Source organism: Phoenix dactylifera, chromosome 12 (assembly GCF_051530095.1).
Source record: "Phoenix dactylifera cultivar Ajwa chromosome 12, Ajwa_hap1_PhDact_Kaust_v1.1, whole genome shotgun sequence".
Classification (NCBI taxonomy): Eukaryota; Viridiplantae; Streptophyta; class Magnoliopsida; order Arecales; family Arecaceae; genus Phoenix; species Phoenix dactylifera.
The window spans coordinates 19,235,881-19,250,973 of NC_143201.1; the positions used below are offsets into that span (position 1 = coordinate 19,235,881).

Genomic DNA, 15,093 nt, shown 5'->3' on the forward strand with positions numbered 1-15,093 from the left:
ATTCGCTTATATTGTGGAATCAAGTGAGATCGAAGGAGGTGGCCCCAAGGCTGTGATTGCCGTCAAATAAGGGTGAGTAAAAGAAAGAAAGAAGAAGCTAAAGAGTAACGAGGGAATTTTAATCATGCGGCCTCCTTTGATGGCAAGATTCTTAAAGCGGGGGGGCATTTGACTAATATTTCTCCAAGGTGGAGGGTTGGACTGGGTGCCTCTTGCTCCTTGAGTATGGGTTGCATTGCCTAAAGGCTAATAGTTTAACATTGTTGCAAAAGAATTATAAGGAGCAACGGCTGATTATTCCAGCTAAACTAGTCTCGAGTGCTTGCAGCATTTAAATGGCAATTGTGAAGCTCATAATGTGGTAGTTCCCTCCTCTCTGACTCTGAGCAATGGAAACCTCTGTTTGCCTCCATATTGAAGTATGTGCATAAAGTAGTACATGATGTGCAAGCATGGATAGATAACCGAGGAAGGCGAATTATGCTAAAAAATTGAACAGAAAAAGAATGAAATTGCAAGCATCTAGAACTTGTTAGACTTTTTATTTTATTTTTTTTGTGGGGGAAGAACATATCAGACTAATAGAAAGCTTGAGATAGCAACTGCACTAAGGATATCCACTACATTGTCATAAAGGGGAAAAAGAATATCCATTATTTCCCTTCTTGGCAATCAAACTAGCATTTAAAGATTCTATCTACACTAGGATCTTGTTTACATAAGATACTATATGTCACGCCCCGAACCCAGCACCCGGTCCGGTACGCGACCGGCCGCATGAGCCCTAGAGCAGTGCCCTAAAGATCATGCAAGGCCTATGATTAATAAAAATTCTATTAAATCCACAAGAAATTGATAATTCAAATAGACAAATCCGACATGTCCAAATAAACAAATTAGTTCAATTACAAGATCTTCAAATGTTCATCAACATCAAAGAAGGATAAACAAACTAACTAACTAATGACTCTGGTACTTGCACTCTGCGCCCATCCCATCCAAATCTATGCATCCTGCAACTCTGGTAAAGAAAAAAAGAAGAAGAGGGGGTGAGCTTTACAGCCCAGTAAGAATCCCTACACATCCATACCAACACAATAATAATATTAATTTAGAAACCACGACAAACCAATGCACATATCATAAAATCATATACCGGCTATCGAAAGCTCGAATAATCAGTATGAATATGCAAGTCAAATGTCAATAAAAGTCCAGCCACTCAAGTGTGATACGTCATACGATATCTCAAAATCTAATGTTTTCAATACTTTTCTTTTCATTTATATTAACTTGATCCGGATCAATTATCTTTCCGACTTTGTGCTACATCCCGGTCACGTTTCCGGCCCACGACGGAGCAATCGATAGTATCACATTTCCGGCTTGTGATGGAGCAATCGATAGTATCACATTTCCAGCCTGTGACGGGGCAATTGATAGTATCACATTTCCAGCCTGTGACGGGACAATCGATAATATCACATTTCCAGTCTGTGATGGGGCAATCAATAATAACGAATAACCCCAAAGTCCCTATTCATTTAATCAATTCACACACACACATCAATTTCCTTTTCCATCTTATATTCGGCCTAGACTAACCAAGGTCACATTTCTGGCCCGTGACAGGGCAATCAATATAACATGGTTAGTCTATCCACCATATCTATTAGTCTAATTATGTAAATGTAAATTATGCTCAGGATTATATCCATCATACTATCAATTACAAACAAATATAACCAAAACACGATTTAATATTGTCATATCATAGGAACCATATTTATAAATCCAATTATGCAGGTGTAGGTTATGCGCATACACGCATCCACCATAGAACCAATCATAAGCCAACACGATCAAAATATAATTTAATATAAAACTATTTTTGCTTTGTCTGGATCATAGCATATCAAACATATATGGTGTAAAAATATTTATATCATGCAGGATTGGCATACAAGGATTCTTACCCTTTATTGACAAGCTCAGACAGACTAATCACCCGCCCTTACGGCGATCTAGGAACTGGGATGCGCAGGACTCCGCTCAGCGTCCTCTCGTGCAATAGATTGTTCTCCTACATAATCAAGTAAATATTAAAATTAACTCGGGATAAATGACAACCCAGAACCCTCAAAACACTAATCTTCCTGGATCTAAGTTTAGAGAGAGAGAACCCAACCTAGAGATAAACTAGAGAGAGAAGGAAATATAATAAGAGAAAGGGAATGGGAAGCCCCTTTCTCTTTCTCTCTTCTTCCTTCTTCCCGACGGAAAGGGGAGAAGAGGGTTCGCCCGACTCTGAAAGGCAAAAAGTGTGCTATTTGGTTAGCCGGTCAACAATTACCCACACAGCATCATTACCTCGTAGGGTTTTTGGTAAGCTAGTCACAAAGTCCATGGTGATATGCTCCCACTTCCATTGAGGAATGAGTAGAGACTGTAATGGTCCCGCAGGTCTCTGATATTCTGCTTTTATCTGTTGACATACTAGACACTGAGCTACAAATTGAGCAATATCCTTTTTCATACCACTCCACCAAAAATGTTTCTTTAAATTCGGATACATCTTTGTGCCTCCTGGATGCATTGCATAAGCCTAGCTATGAGCCTCCTCTAAAATTTTATTTCTTAATTCTGGAACTTTAGGGACACATAATCTGCTACCGAATCTTAAGGAACCATCCTCATGTACATAGAATTCACTTTGAACACCAGACTCTATTGTTCCCCCTACCCTCTATAATTCTGAATCCTCTTTTTGAGATGACTTAATCCTCTCAATCAAGGTAGGCTGCACCATGAGATTAGCAAGTCGTACTTGAGGATCATGCAGTCGTACTTCAATTTCATATCTCTCTAAGTCTAACAAAATGTTTCTTTGCGTAGTGATCAGAGCCGCTAATTTACTTGAAGATTTTCTGCTTAGAGCATCGGCTACAACATTTGCTTTTCCCGGATGGTAATTGAAAGTTAGATCATAATCCTTTAATAGCTCTAACCATCTCCTTTGCCTCAAATTCAGCTCCTTTTGAGTATAAATATACTTCAAACTTTTGTGATCCGTAAAAATTTACAATGTTCACCATATAAATAGTGCCTCCATATTTTTAAAGCAAAGATCACAGCTGCTAACTCCAAATCATGAGTAGGGTAATTCAGCTCATATCGTTTCAACTGTCTAGAAGCATAGGCTATCACCTTCTCATTTTGCATAAGAACACAGCCGAGGCCCTTGCGTGATGCATCACTATAGATGCTGAAGCCTCCTATTCCAGATGGAAGGGCCAATATCGGAGCTATCACCAGTCGTCTTTTTAACTCCTGAAAACTCTGCTCACAATCCTCCTTCCATTCAAATTTTACTTGCTTTTGGGTTAGGCGAGATAGAGGCATGGCAATACGAGAGAATCTCTCAACGAATCTCCGATAGTATCCCGCCATTCCCAAAAAGCTGCGCACCTCGGATACATTAGTAGGTCTATTCCAATCAATTACTGCCTCTACTTTTTTTGGATCGACAGAGATGCCATCCTTGGAGATCACGTGCCCGAGAAAGGTGATACTGTTTAACTAGAACTCACATTTCTGCAACTTGCCATAAAGTTTGTTTTCTCTAAGAGTTTGCAATACTATCCTCAAATGTTCCTCATGCTCTTGTGGGCTTTTTGAATAGACTAGAATGTCATCAATAAACACTACCACAAATTGATCCAGGTAGGGTTTGAACACTCGATTCATAAGATCCATAAAGGCTGCTGGTGCATTTGTTAACCCGAAGGGCATAACCAAAAACTCATAGTGTCCGTATCTAGTTCTGAATGCTGTTTTCGGTATGTCTTCAACCTTTATTTTCAATTGATGATATCCAGAGCGTAGATCAAGTTTTGAGAAGATTTGTGCCCCTTGCAACTGATCGAACAAATCATCAATTCTCAGTAAAGGGTATTTGTTCCGCACTGTTACTCCATTTATCTCTCGATAATCTATGCAAAGCCAGAAACTGCCATCTTTCTTTTTCACAAATAGTACAGGAGCACCCCAAGGAGGAACACTAGGCCTGATGAAACTCTTGTCCAACAGCTCCTGTAGTTGCTCCTTTAGCACTTCTAATTCAGCTGGAGCCATCCGGTATGGGGCCTTAGAAATCGGTCCAGTGCTAGGAATCAAGTCAATGGAGAATTCAACCTCTCTATTAGGAGGTAATCCTGGCAAATCCTCTGGGAAGACATCTGGAAATTCCCTCACAATAGGAATGTCTTCTAGTTTGAGTTCTTCCAGCTGGGTGCCCATTACCATGGCTAAGAATCCTTCATCACCTTTCCGAAGGAGTCGCTTGGCCTGTATGGCTGAGATTACTTTTGGCGGAGGTAACACTTTGTTGCCACTAAAAGTAAACTCTAGGTGACTAGAAAGTTGAAATTTTACTGTTTTCTCGAAGCAGTTAACAGTGGCTTGATATGCTGCCAACCAGTCCATCCCAAGGATCATGTCGAAATTCTTCATCTCTAGGACTAGTAAATCTACTTTCATTTCTCTGCCTTCAATGTTTAAGATACAATCTTTGCAGACAGAGTTAACTAAGATTATATCTCCATTAGGGATGGAGACACACAGTTCAGTCTCCAGTGGCAAAGGAATCAATGTACTATTTCTTCTGACAAAATCAGCAGATACAAAAGAATGAGTAGCTCCAGGATCAATCAAAATATAGGCATTAGTAGATGAGATTTTAATTGTACCTGTCACCACAGTGTTAGAGGCGTCGGCATCCTGTTGCGTAAGAGCATAGACTCGCCCCTGAGTTCTAGGCCTCTGTTGTCCTCCTCGTTGTTGTTCATTTTGAGTTGCTTGGTTGGTTGGAGCTCCTTGAATAGGCTGAGATGCCTGTCGAGTTTGTTGCTTTCTACGATTAGGACAAGTGTCTGCCCTATGGCCCTGTTGGCCATATGAAAAACAATTCTCATTAAACCAGTGACAGTCTCTTCGATAGTGGGGGCCGCCACATCTATAGCATTTTACAGTATCCTTGCACTGAGTTTTATCATTCACAGTAGTTTGTTTCTTGGGCTTGGATTCAGTGTTTCTGCCCTGCTTATTTTGTAGCTCAGCTTGTCTGTTCCTCTTTTTCAAAATTCTTTCCCTCTCTTCTTGAGCGTCATTTAAGCCCCTTTCAACTACCAAAGCTTTGTTAACCACATCCTTGTAGGAAGAAAGCTCGAAGGTAGACACCTGTTGTCTGATTCGGGCTCTAAGTCCACTTTCAAACTTCTCAGCTCGTTTTCTTTCATTCTCCACCTGTCCTGGGGCATACCTGGCCAGTTCCTTAAACTTTGCAGCATACTCTGCGACCGTCATATTCTCCTGCTCTAACCAGGTAAATTCTCGAAATTTCTGCCGTCTCACGCTTTGAGGAATATACTTGTCACGAAAAAGCTCCTTAAATCCTTCCCAAGTCAAAGATGTAGCGTTCTGTCCCATCTTTCCTCTTTCCATATTCCACCAAATATCTGCTTCTCCCAGCAGCATAAATGTAGCAAAAGTGACCCTATCCTCATCAGGGCATCTCAGGGCATTAAAAACTTTTTCCATTTCTTTCAGCCAAGTCTCGGCCTCTAAAGGGTCAGAAGTGCCTTTAAAAGCTGAAGGTGCAAACTTTTTGAATTCTGCCAAACTGACATGATGCTCCTGCCGACTCGTAGCCCCCTGTAGATACTGAGGAGTCACCTGCTGTTGCTGATGTTGTAACTGTTGCTGCATAAATTGTTGCTGTTGTTCCATGAAGCGTTGTTGCATCTCAATCATTCTCATCATGTCCGAACGGAAAGTAGCTTGTTGTTGCATCATTGTTTGCATCATCTGAGAAGCACTCAGTGGTTCATTAGGCTGAATTCCAGGCTCACCCGAGGTTCCTGTCCTTGGAGTTTCCGGGGTTTCCATTTCCAGAGCACTACCAACAGGGTTGACGTGCTGTTCCTGCGGGTGCATACTCCTGGCCGGCGAGGGTGGAGCACCTTCTTGTTGTTCGGAGGGTGCCCAAGCAGCGAAGCCATCGGCAAAGTGAGTCGGCCTCCTATTACGCCCACGTCCACTCCCTCGTGCCATATCAACCTACACAAGTTACTTTTAACATTTCAAGATTGCAAAGAAAATATATCTAGAGGGTACTTTAATAAGTCATCAGATATTTTTCCCCCACTCACACTCGCCTGAACCTAAACCTTAGAATACCTAAACTTGGCTCTGATACCACTCTATCACGCCCCGAACCCAGCACCCGGGTCCGGTACGCGACCGGCCGCATGAGCCCTAGAGCAGTGCCCTAAAGATCATGCAAGGCCTATGATTAACAAAAATTCCATTAAATCCACAAGAAATTGATAATTCAAATAGACAAATCCGACATGTCTAAATAAACAAATTAGTTCAATTACAAGATCTTCAAATGTTCATCAACATCAAAGAAGGATAAACAAACAAACTAACTAATGACTCTGGTACTTGCACTCTGCGCCCATCCCATCCAAATCTATGCATCCTGCAACTCTGGTAAAAAAAAAAAAAGAAGAAGAGGGGGTGAGCTTTACAGCCCAGTAAGAATCCCCACACATTCATACCAACACAATAATAATATTAATTTAGAAACCACGACAAACCAATGCACATATCATAAAATCATATACCGGCTATCGAAAGCTCGAATAATCAGTATGAATATGCAAGTCAAATGTCAATAAAAGTCCAGCCACTCAAGTGTGATACGTCATACGATATCTCAAAATCTTCAATTAATGTTTTCAATGCTTTTTCTTTTCATTCTATATTAACTTGATCCGGATCAATTATCTTTCCGACTTTGGGCTACATTCCGGTCACGTTTCTGGCCCGTGACGGGGCAATCGATAGTATCACATTTCCGGCCTGTGATGGGGCAATCGATAGTGTCACATTTTCAGCCTGTGACGGGGCAATCGATAGTATCACATTTTCAGCCTGTGACGGGGCAATCGATAATATCACATTTCCAGCCTGTGATGGTGCAATCAATAATAACGAGATAAGCCCAAAGTCCCTATTCATTTAATCAATTCACACACACATCAATTCCCTTTTCCATCTTATATCCGACCTAGACTAACCAAGGTCACGTTTCCGGCCCGTGACAGGGCAATCAATATAACATGGTTAGTCTATCCACCATATCCATTAGTCTAATTATGTAAATGTAAATTATGCTCAGGATTGTATCCATCATACTATCAATTACACACAAATATAACCAAAACACGATTTAATATCGTCATATCATAGGAACCATACTTATAAATCCAATTATGTAGGTGTAGGTTATGCGCATACATGCATCCACTATAGAACCAGTCATTAGCCAACACGATCAAAATATAATTTAATATAAAACTATTTTTGCTTTGTCTGGATCATAGCATATCAAACATATATGGTGTAAAAATATTTATATCATGCAGGATTGGCGTACAAGGATTCTTACTCTTTATTGACAAACTCAGACAGACTAATCACCCGCCCTACGACAATCTAGGAACTGGGATGCGCAGGACTCCGCTCAGCGTCCTCTCGTGCAATAGATTGTTTCCCTACATAATCAAGTAAATATTAAAATTTACTCAGGATAAATGATAACCCAGAACTCTCAAAACACTAATCTCCCTGTATCTAAGTTTAGAGAGAGAGAACGCAACCTAGAGATAAACTAGAGAGAGAAGGAAATATAATAAGAGAAAGGGAATGGGAAGCCCCTTTCTCTTTCTCTTTTCTTCCTTCTTCCCAACGGAAAGGGGAGAAGAGGGTTCGGCAGCAGGTGGCCCACGGCCGGCGACGCCCCATGGTCGTCGGCCTGTGGCGGTGCCACACCTGGCGACGGCCGGCCGGAACGAGAGAGAGAAGAAGGCCGAATAGGGCTCGGCTTCTCCTTCAATCCGGCGACTTCCCGGCTACATTCCCAAAGAGGTAATGGCCAAAAATGATGGAGGAGGAGAAGGTGCTCTCACCTTGCCTCCGGCGAGGTCCTCCCGATCGGATCGACGGCGAACGGTCCGATCCCTCCCGCGGCAAGGTAGAACTCCAATCTCCCTTCTTTTTTTTTTTTGTGTGTGGAAGGGCCCTCGGTTGATGCCCTAGGAAAAGAAAGAGAGGAAATCTCCCTGATTTGGTAGGGTTTTATCGCCCTATAACCTCCCCTCCGATGGATTCGGAAGGAGGGGAGAAGAGCTTGAAAACAGGGGAGGGAGCCAATCGGGAGTCTCCCTCCCCGCTTTCTCATGCGTTGGGCCGCCTCGCTTGGAGGCCGGCCCAAACCACATGCGGGCCTTACACTATATGGGGACTCGATTTCCATTAAATTTAGCGTTTATATATGTTTTCCTAGTTGCCTCATTTGAATTATTCAGGTGCAACATCCAATGGCATTAATCTAATGTCTAGTGTTCATGATACATTCTGAAAGTAAGCTAATATAAAAGTCAGTAAGAACATTAGTTTCAGGTGCTTTTGCTGCACCAGGAGATGCATGCGTCTAAGTAATACTAGCCCCTTCAAATCAATCATGAAATATGACCGTCCCTCACTGCATTTCATTAAGGTAATGAAATAAGAGAAACAGAAGGTGAGGTTGGGAGAGATCATCCTAGACTCCCTAAACGGAGCATAAAAACAGCAATGACCACCTTATGTCATCTCCAAACCGTTGCTTAGAACAACAAAGAATGAATCTCCACCCATACATATCAGATCAAAACACCAAACAACCAAGACGTAGATATAATCCAGGCTAGAAACCAGAGCACCTGAAATTGAAAGAAAGGCCATGCTTTCCTTGATCACTAGAGCATGCAGGATAAGCGAGATGCCATTTAACATACCAGAGCTGCCTCCTGCTGAGAGTTTTGTTATTAACTGGTCTAGCATTTCGTGTATTTCTGGTTATTGGAGGGGAATAATTTGTTGCGTTGTTTGTTTTTCAGGATCTGAATGGGCTTGATCCAACCTCTAGAGCCCCCTCTTCCAAATTTGTCCTGTACAGGAACAAATTGAGGCCCTAATGATTTTTGTATATAATAACTTACATAGTAAAGATTACTTAATATTTTTGTGATGGTATAAGAGTCTACAACTTGATTAGTCTCTCTCAGAAAACCACATTTCCCCTCAGCAATTTGTACATCTGTTCTTGTTTGCGCAGCTGCTGTTAGAGTATATGTTGCTTTCTCTGGTGTAGCAAAGTGCTCTTTTGCAGTTCTGCAGCTATTGTGCATATGATAATTAATTACATATGGAGATCTAGATTCCTTTTTCTGAGGTCTGGTACACAAGAGTTCTTGTTCTAAGGTTTTCAAGCAAGAGGGGCCCATAGGATTGTGATTTTTTGTAAAAGAAGAGGAGAAATTAAAGGGCGAATAAGGAAGTCTCATTGATTTGGCCCTCTTCTTGGAGATGAAATTCTTAAAAGTGGGTGGCATTTTACTAATATTTCAGAAGGTTGTGGAGGCTGCCTATCTCTCCTTGGGCAAGGCTTGCATGGTCTGCCTTAGGTATTGTGGTGACAGAATTTAAGGGAAAGGGGAATTTAGTAAAAGCTTGGTTAGTTTAGCTAAACTAGTCCTGAGAGGTTACTCGAATAAGCCTTTCAAGATTATAAGGAAAATGTTGAAATTGGTAAAGTTGATTTTTTTGGAATAGTCTAGATACATATTAATCTATATGCATGCAAAGATCCTTAATATATTGATGCACTTTTCCATCTTTACATCTTCCTATAATGTCTCCTCATTTTCCTATGCAGTCTTAATTACGTGTAATTAATGTGAATGCATGTACTAGAAGTCTCCATAAAGTCTATAAAATACTTTCATATCATTGTATTTGAGAACATAACCACAAGTTGATTGGTTTCTATCTTTGTATTGAGTTGCTTCAATTAATTGTTCACTCTTATTCATCTTTGGAGTTCTTTGTGTGTAGCTTGCTTTTTTCTTCACATTGTGGCCGGTGATTTTGGGCTAGTGTAACTTTGATTGCACTATTATTTCTTATAGAAAATGCCGTACTTTCCTACTTAAGTCTTAAACTATTATTTACCTTCTCTTTAAATTTATTTAAGGTATTAAATTAAATATTGAAATTAATAGTGAGATATACATTAGTAGGCAGATTTTTATGACTCTATTTTTTTTTTTGCCCTTTTAGAGAGAAAGTCCATATTTGATATTAGGGTTCACATATGCTCTCCAAGAAGCCTTAAATAATCAGTCCAGTAACCCACATTAATTTAACGCATAATATCCAATGACATTTTATAATCCACTGTCCACATTTCATAACACTTTCTCTAGTAGGTTAACATTAAAGGTGCATTTGGTTTGTGACTGAAATCGAAATTTGAATCGGAATCAAATCAAAATGGATTGGAATGGGAATTGGAATGGCCATATGCATTTGGTTCATCACCATAATTGGAATCTGAATGAGATTTAAATACTAGAAGAGAGTAGGGATTGAGTTTTAAAGAATTGGGGCATTTCCATTTTGTCCTGGAATTAGAATGGAAATGGGACTCTACCAAACCAAATAGCTAGAATGGGAGTCACTCATTCTCATTTCCATCCAGAGTCCAACTTCTTTCAACCAAACATTCCCTAAAGTCAATAAAAACATCAGTTTTAGGTGCTTTAACTATACCAAGTTCTGCAAGTTTTATTCTCACCAGCCCCTTAGATCAAACATGAGATATAACCATGCCCTTATCCCACAACCTAAACCTTAATGCTCATCGCTCATCCCTCTAAATAAATGTATGTACAAGATCTCTTGATATACTGCTATTTATTTATATGGAATGATAGACCTCAATTACATTATTTGCAGCTACAGAAAGCATGTTGTGTACAATTAATCAGCAATCCTTCTTTGGAGTGATCTGATAAAATAGAACATAATGTGTCATTAATGTATCCCAATAACTATTATGCATTGATGTAAATGTGATAAAATTAACAGTGCATTTTTTACAATGTTGCATGGCTCATTTCAACTGAATGAGCATCAACATGTAATAAACTTAAACACTTCAGGTTTATGAATGGATATATGGAAGACAAAGTGATGCCAAACAATAACGAAGGAAAACCTATGCTTTTCTTGATTATTCATTGCTAACAGTAGACACATGAAGATGCCTTTTAACACACCATGGCAGCCTTCTGACCTGAGAATGTTTCTTGTTACTAAGTCTTCCACTTCTCAGCATCAAAAGTCTATTCGGCTTCAGTCCGTAGATTTATGTTTATGTTGTCTTAGAATAGAATATACAGGTTAATTTTTCTCTGTTTTTTGGAATATATAGTAGATTCCCATTTAACAACAAAATATCACAATGGCTGTAACTGCTATGAGACTTCTTTGATCAGCATTAGAGAACACCCATATCAAAGGTACTGAGATGTATTGAACAAAGTTTTGAAAACACCAAATGGCCTTGGATTCAAGATGGCCAGCCCAAACTTCTGCATTGGCGATGACCCTTTCCACTCCCTTCAGTGCCTTGGTTCCAACCCCTTTCCAAGTCTTTGTTTTCGTGAACAAGGCTTATAGGTCCCCAGGATCTTGTCCCACATTACAAAGAAGGGCTGGGAGTAGTTGTATCTACAGCCTGAGAGCTGGTGATGAATGTCATGATAAGCAGTATTGTTCTCAAAGACCATGTGGAATGGATTCCAAGGAAGCAATAATCCACAATGGTCATCTATGCCTTTGATAGTTGCCAAGGAAAAGAAAAGTATGGAGGTTTTTGGTGACATCCCGGAGATGAAGTAAGAGAGGGCACCAGCCACAGTCTCGATGAGGATCCCATCCACAGGGTGGTTGTATTGAGCACCAAAGGCATATGGAGCAACCAGCCGGTGATGCCAAGAGTGAAAGTGACGGTACAAGAACTTGCTGTGGTGCATGCATCTGTGCATGAAATACTGCCATGTATCGAATACTAACATAGCGATCAGGATTTGTCCCGCCTGCACCATGATAGAAGAAGGTGGTGGATACGTCGTGATGGCCACAATATCCTTGCTTGTTATCTGCAAATGGGCTAAGATCGATAAACTATTAGTTGATAAGATTTTGTTGGAAATTTAAAATGGAGTTATTGGAAGAAGGGAGACCAGTTATATGAACCTAGTCATATACAAGTTCCAATATGAGAATACAGCAGAAAGGATACTTGATAACTAAATGGTTCATTTCTTGTAAAAATACAAAAAAGAAATAACTGCATGGTTATGCTATATGCTTATATTGCAGTGGCATCAAAGTTGGGATTTTTTTTTCTTTCAAGTGAGAGTTTATTAAATAATTGATCTATCAGAGCGCATATTTACCGTGAAAATTTCAAGGTTTTCATACTTATTGTGAAGTATCGTTGCCATGAAACTTCCTTGACATTAAATTGAAGCATTTCTGCTATAATAGTTTAACAATGTGTAGCTGATCATGTTATTCAACTTTTCTTTCCTGGAGAAGATTATCTAACATATATAAGCTCGAGTTGCATGAGGAGCACTGAGACGTTCAAGTCGGTAATTCTTTCTTTTCCTTTTCTATTTAATTGCATAATTGAAAACTCATATCAATTGTTCATTAGCTAGTACTTGTTGTGATATATGTAAGGTTATATGTGCAAAGTTAATTTCAACAAAAGCCTTATTTTTGGACTTTTCATATGCTCAACTTTGGGAGATAAGTAAACATTAAATCAACTCATTAACATCATCTACCTTCATTCATGGAAAGCAGAAAATCAAGATATATAGTTAAGGTGGAAGAAGAAAAGATCACGAGTATCTTCGAATCAACCTGAAACACAAGGGATGCAATGGTGGCCTGGATCACTTGTTGAAGAAGAACAACTGGAATGACTTCACTCTTTGCAACTACGTTTTCAGTATCATCCCCTTCTGGGTGCAAACGGTGGCACCTGACAAAGCTCATAGAATACAACATCATACAGACCCCAGAATAGACCCAGTAAACCAATATGGGCACAAAGGTGGCCAAGAACTCGTCTGAGTGGAAATATTTCATTGCCTCAGATGCTCTATAAAGTCGCAATTAAGATCCTCTGAATTCAATGGAAAAAATAAATAAAAAACTGCGCAAACATCCAAAAGCTAGTATGAAACGAATTTGGAAGCCATATATATATAATTAGCTCTTCTGAGAACTAATACGAACTTTGAGAATTCAGGAGAGCAATTAGTTTTATAGGAGCGAGAGAATCTTGAGTTTGGATCCCCTGCATGCAACAGTACTGCAAGGAATTATATGTACCTCCAATAAGGAGAGAAGAGTTGGCGAGAAGAGAATTAGTTTCCTCTCATGAACAGCTCTGAAAGCATGAGGTTTTCTTTGCGATCTGGGTTGGCGTTGCTTATGACCACCCGTATATAGCTTTCCTCTCTCTCTCTCTCTCTCTCTCTCTCTCTCTCTTTCTGATGCAACGCCCGCAGACAGCATTAACGGAACGGTTTGCATGCAAGCACCATGCTACAGCACGTGAAACGCGCCGTATTTCTTACGAGGGCCCCAATCACACTAACCAATCCAAACAACGTGGGGGCGTTGCAAACAAAGCGAAGCAACGAGGTCGTTGTTGGCCTCCTCTCCTTCGTAGAAGCCAAGAAAGCTTCAGCATGCATTTTGGCCATGAGCCAAGCACCAAAGCTGTGAGGCAAGTGATAGAGATCTCCTGCAGAACTTGGAACAGGGAACTGCAAATAATTCAAAATACTCTTTAGCCATCAGGTGTCCCCTGCTAGAGCTATTAGATATCTACAAAGTACAAACCAATTTTTTTCTTTTTTCTTTTGTTTTTTTAGGAAATGAGTTCAGGTTAAATTCATTAAGTTTTTTTTTTTGAGTGAAAATGGAGGAAGTGAGACACTTCCCCATTGATTTAGTACAAATTCATTAAATGAAAACCATCTGTTCAAAAAGAGAAGGAAATACTTCATATACTCACAGATGATCAAGGTTTTTCAGCACCAATATCTTTGTGATCCAGCGGGGTATAAGGACCATTGTATATTAGATTTTATTGCCCCTAAGATAGTAGGCTAAAGAAATTTTGAAGCACAGAGGTATCCTGACATTTTGTTAGTTATCTAATGATGGATACATTGAAGTATCAGCAAATAATGTAAAAAAAGATTAAATATCTACATACCGTGTTATAAAAACTAGGGAAAAAGAAGAAGAAAAACTCTATAATTTTGATTAATGTATAAATTGCTTGAATACAATAGTATGTTTAGGTGTATATAGCTATAGGTTTTACTATAACAGACTTCGAGTATGACAACAACTCTATTAATATTACAAGTTGGTTACATTAACAAATTTTATCATTTATAGATAAAAATCAGAGTGAAATCGGAAAAAAAAAAGAGGAATTTGAAAAATCTTATATGATCTAGTAGTATCATAGTGGTCAAGACATATCAGTCTCAATAAACAAAAATAAAAAGTGCCTATATTAAGGAAACATTCCTGTGAGTGGTAATACTATATATAGTATAAATAACCAATATATCTAAAATGAAACTTTCTCTGGTGTCCATGTTCGTGAAGCTCTTTGACCATCCAAAATCTCTATCTCTATTTATGATGGAAACTCTAGCTAGAATTGGTGCATGTTGAAGCATGAGTCTTGAAGAGTGAAGCCGTTGATTATTTTATTTAAAAAAAATTACACAGACACCCTTTAAGTTTGGGTCATTTATATTCAAATTCTAAAAGTTTAACACATATCAATTAGCCAACAAAACTTTAAATTTGTTGCAATGTGGCCTAGCCGTCTATTTAGATCCTAAAATCATTAATGGAGTAAGAAAAAAAATATGCTTGATTCAGAGAGGCCATCCTTTGTCATTCATCTACCACCATGAATCTCAAAGTACCACATCTTCTATGATCCATCCACTTACACAAATTTTAAACCACCTCATTCTCTATCGTTCATCCACCTACATAGATCTCACAGCACTCCAATTTTTGTCA

General features: G+C 39.4%; 2 protein-coding genes and 1 long non-coding RNA gene across 3 annotated transcripts; 1 reads left to right on the forward strand and 2 right to left on the reverse strand.

The window, feature by feature from the left end:
* Window positions 1-671: 671 nt before the first annotated feature.
* LOC120106967 (uncharacterized) lies at window positions 672-7,648 on the reverse strand. The gene is made up of 2 exons (XM_039120100.3): window positions 7,517-7,648; window positions 672-6,552 (listed from the first exon to the last, which is right to left on the reverse strand). The coding sequence occupies exon 2, from the start codon at window positions 6,109-6,111 to the stop codon at window positions 3,580-3,582; it is 2,532 nt and encodes an 843-aa protein (XP_038976028.2). The 5' UTR covers window positions 6,112-6,552; window positions 7,517-7,648; the 3' UTR covers window positions 672-3,579.
* Window positions 7,649-7,811: 163 nt separating this feature from the next.
* On the forward strand, window positions 7,812-9,180 carry LOC148700473 (uncharacterized). Its single transcript, XR_015972110.2, has 2 exons — window positions 7,812-8,101; window positions 9,009-9,180. It is a non-coding gene; the product is annotated as an uncharacterized LOC148700473 (long non-coding RNA).
* Window positions 9,181-11,468: 2,288 nt separating this feature from the next.
* Window positions 11,469-13,329, reverse strand: SBH2 (sphingoid base hydroxylase 2). Its single transcript, XM_088708845.1, is given in 2 exon segments — window positions 11,469-12,116; window positions 12,892-13,329. Coding segments are annotated over 2 exon segments (876 nt in total). The 5' UTR covers window positions 13,120-13,329.
* Window positions 13,330-15,093: the final 1,764 nt, after the last annotated feature.